Source organism: Electrophorus electricus, chromosome 2 (genome assembly GCF_013358815.1).
Source record: "Electrophorus electricus isolate fEleEle1 chromosome 2, fEleEle1.pri, whole genome shotgun sequence".
NCBI lineage: Eukaryota > Metazoa > Chordata > Actinopteri > Gymnotiformes > Gymnotidae > Electrophorus > Electrophorus electricus.
The window spans coordinates 25418670-25423113 of record NC_049536.1 but is presented as its reverse complement, the minus strand read 5'-3'; the positions used below and the strand labels follow the sequence as shown (position 1 = coordinate 25423113).

The 4444-nt window shown below is 35.5% G+C and overlaps 1 protein-coding gene across 1 annotated transcript; it reads right to left on the bottom strand.

The window, feature by feature from the left end:
* Positions 1-1305: 1305 nt before the first annotated feature.
* Positions 1306-2241, bottom strand: LOC118242587 (taste receptor type 2 member 1). Its single transcript, XM_035534437.1, is given in 1 exon segment — positions 1306-2241. A coding segment is annotated over 1 exon segment (936 nt).
* Positions 2242-4444: the final 2203 nt, after the last annotated feature.

The window sequence follows — 4444 nt, the reverse complement described above, 5'->3', positions numbered from 1 at the left end:
ATCCACACGCAATCCACACATACCTATCTTTCAATGCACCTTCACTTCCCTGGTTCCAATCACCAGTTTATTAGTTACTCATTCACCTGTGCCTTGTTACCTTCACCCTATTTAGCCCCCATACATGCCTGAGTCCAGTGATGGTCCTTAACCTGCCATTACAGACTCCGCCAAGTCTGGTACTACCCTGCGTGCTAGTAGCATTCTCTCAATCGATATCTTATTTCTTATGCTTATTTCTTTGTGTGTTTTGTTAATAAATTCCTTGAATACTGTTACCCACGCCTTGCTCCTGACTAATAAATTATTAAATAATATTGCAGACCTTCCAAAATTAACAATTTAAATTTAAAACAATAAAACCAACACTATAAATAAATAAATAAATATAAACATCTTTTTGCAGAGCTACTTTCTAAGGCTCTTCTAAGGCTTCAGTATGTGTTGTGAAACCAGAGTTCTCACTCCCACTTTATCTCGTGCTCATGTTACTCCTGTACTGCCCAGCTACTCTGGCTCCCTGTGCACTGATTTTAAAACCCTTATTTTAACATATAAAGCTTACCACCAGTATACATCTCTGACCTGGTGAAGTCGTTCTCAATCTTTATGCTCCATTAATTCTCTCACCCTACAGTAGCCTGTTTGCAGATTTAAATCCATGGGTACTTTTTCCTGTTTAAATGCCTTTAAACCAAACTAGATGCATAGAATCAAATGAGACTTTAAATAAATTAGTTTTTTGAAACTGTAAAATTATGTTAAACAGTCAAAGGAGGTCTTTACAAAAATAAAAACAAAAACAGACAAACAAAAAGTATATAAATAATCTAAATAATCAAGAATCAATTTTGATAAAAGTATAACAAAATAACATTTTGCTAACAATAAACTGATTAATTTATTGATTTAACTATTCAAAGGAAAGATAGTAACAACCTCTAAAATAATAAAGAATAAAACATAAGTTAGCCTACTGTTGAAAAAAGAAAAAAAAAATGTTAGCATTCCTAACAGCACCATAATGGCAAATGTCTGTACAAGTTCTGCGATATATCTCTTTTGCATTTTAAGTTTTATCTGATGTTTAAGATAATAATTTGCTTTATGTTCGAACAGTTTTTGAATTGGCATATTATCAAAATCTAAACCACTACCCTGGTTAAATAATTATATATTTTTATTATCCCATTTCACTAATAAAAGTGTACACACAATAAAAGAACTGAAGTTTTTCCTTAAACAATTCAGTTAGCCTATAACTAGCTGCATTGCATGCACATTGCATCTCACAGAACAGCAAACCTACCAAATCAATGAGCTAAAAATATTTGGAGTTTGGAACAGTTTTTGATAAACATGAATTGCTCGCTGCCAAAAAATTGACTGACCAACCCCAATGTTAATGGTTGTCACTAAAGTGTACAAAGAAATAACTGTGGTAATGATTTATCCCTCTAGTTGTATTTCTGGGAATTCAAGTGTAATAATTTTATAGGCTATCATAAATGCTGAACAGGGGAGATAAAGGAAGGCCTGTATAATGCCAGTGAGGCTCGACCTTAGCTGAGACAGAAGCTGTGGAGACGAGAAGGAGCTACTGCCCTCCTTCATGTTCTGCATGTGTTTCCACAGGTGGAGAACAATCGCACAGATGGATGCTGACATCACACAAAGACTTAGTGAGATATAAGCCAGTCTTAACGGAAAATCTGACGTCAATGTATTAAGAAGAAAATCCATACTTGTTCTGTTCTGCATTGCATCCATAACCCTAACATCTTTTTGTCTTTCTTTGATAATATATGCAAGATTGGCCATGAATCCAAACAAAAATAAGAGTCTGTCCATAATCAGAGCTGAGTATATGAAGACTCTGATGTTCTTCTTTAACCAGATGAAGACAGGATGCTGAGCAGGAGCAACCTGGCAGTAGTAGAAGACATTCAGCCAAATGGAGGAGGTTATACTGATCTCCATGATATACATCATAGTGACCTCTGCAACACCTGTAAACATTTCGCTCAGTGAAATCGATATAAATTCACATAATGCAAGGACAAAGGTGAATACATGAAGAACTATGTTGCTTCCAATAAGAGATCCCAGCAAAATGTTAAGAGGTGGTTTCAGCCACTCAGATCCTTGTGTAATGATCAAACAGAAGACATCAAAAAGGTTAAGAGGGATACTGACAGTAGAGAGAGACATGTTCACGGCTCCAAACACAAAGGTACTCATTGCTATAGAGAAAACTTCAGAGTCATTAAGCACCATTCTGCTTATACAGTCTTTCTAAAAGACAATTGTCAGCACATTGTCAGATCCTCTTTATATGCTCTCTAAATGTGAGAAGGCACCACCCTCTTTATTCACTAAGCCAGAAAAAACTCTTCATGGAAATATTGATGGGATTTTGGCCAGTGTTTGCTCACTGCTACAAAACATACAGATATAGCCAAAGTACTATAAATGCATGTGTTTGTTTGTGTGTTCTTTCACACTAGTTTGATCTGAAAATGAGAAATTTGTTTTAAATAAATAATTTAACCAAAACTGTTTCTTTTCATCTGAGGGGCATTACTTTACACTTCTTGGTTACATATATTATACCACAAAATTAGTAGTAATGAATGAGAGAATGAGCAAAAGCAATAAACCTTGCTTGTGAATAAGACTTGGCTTTTCATTCAAACTTTATATAATAATTCCTTTTAAATAAGAACTGAGTAATCAGAAGCTCTTACTGCCATTATCTGCTGCCAGTAAAGCCACACATCTTATTCAGGTACTGTGATGAATTTACATACGATAACCCAGCATACTGCATGTTTATATTGCTCTCATTGAGTTATGGAAATTAGAGGTAATGTGCCATATCAATTTCCTTACATATTTATATCAGCTCATAATTCACTTTTATTGTCCTATTGTAACAAACGGAGGCTAAGCAGGATGCGGGGACGAATTACGTTTATTTATACAGACAACAAAGACTACATAGCAATTAAACTAACTTAACATAAACACTGACAACAGAACCATAGGGGTTTATATACACACACGTAAATGACAAGCAATTACAAACAGGTGTGACATGGGGGGGTGGCCACACGGGGAGACACTTGGGAGGAGGGGCCGTACCATGACACCTATGACCATAAAGATAGAAGCAGCTTAGAATGCCTGATATGTTCTATTGTTTTTGACATTTAAAACAAAGTTAAAGCAATATTGAAAATAGTGTCAAAGGTTTTATCTATTCCAGGGTTGAGAAAGCATGAATTAATTTTATTATTAAAATACGTTTATTTTAATAATTATTCAAATCAATAATTATTGCAAGTAAAAATATAATATCTTGGTATTGTTCTTAATAATCTTAGCAAAAAAATATGATGGCCATCCCATAAACATAGAAGTCAAAGGGAAATTGCTGCAAGCATAAGGGAATTTACAGTTGTTTATTTGGGGAGTGGGGGATGAATAAAATGATTACCTTGTGGTAATGTCCCCCATGGTAATAGAAAGAGCATTTAAGCATTTAAAACATTTAACTTGTTTGACCTGGTGGGGACATTTGTTCAGTCTCCATGTGAAGAAAGCTTTTTTATGCAATTTGTAGCTTTTGTCATATGTCATTTGTACTTCATAAAGTCAGTTAAAACAAGACTGTGTTTATCTTTCTCACATCTTTACTGGAAATATATTACACATGTGACTAGGCAGGCATTGACCTCCCTAATTCTTGCAGTCCATTTTTGGGGGTCTAGTCTATTAGCACAAAGCCAAAGCTAATCAGAAGTCTAGCTCAAGTGCTCAGAGTTGTTTTCCCATTGTGTAGTTTTATATTAATTCCTCAAATTACAATCCATTAACAGAAAGTGTAATCAACACATAATCAGCACAGTATGCAAAGGCTCTAATATTCCTCTTCAACCAGTGATCACAGCAAAACATTAACCTGTTCACCTTCCCATTCATGTAATTATTCCATCAGCCAGTCAGCATTGTGCTTGCATCAACATGTTTCAGCTGACAGGAAGGCTACAGTAACTTCAATAATAACCAATAATAGCAAAAAAGCATCTCAGAATATAGAGCATGTGGAACATTTAGGCAGATGGCCTACAATATCAGAAGACCACCCCAGGTTCCAGGATCACTGAAACTGGACAGCGGAAGACTGGAAAAAAACATGTCATGGGCCCAAGCTGTTCAAGCAGTTCAAGCAGTTCAGATAGTGATGGTGTAATCATGTGGTGAATGTTTTCTTGGCACATCAGACCCCCAGTTCCTAACAGTGCATTGTTTGAATATCTCATCATAATTGAGATATGCTGCTAACCAAGTACATCTCTTTATGACCTATATGTTACTGCCCATATTATCATGCCTACTTCCAGCATGATAATGTGTTATGTAACAGAGCACATCTGAAACA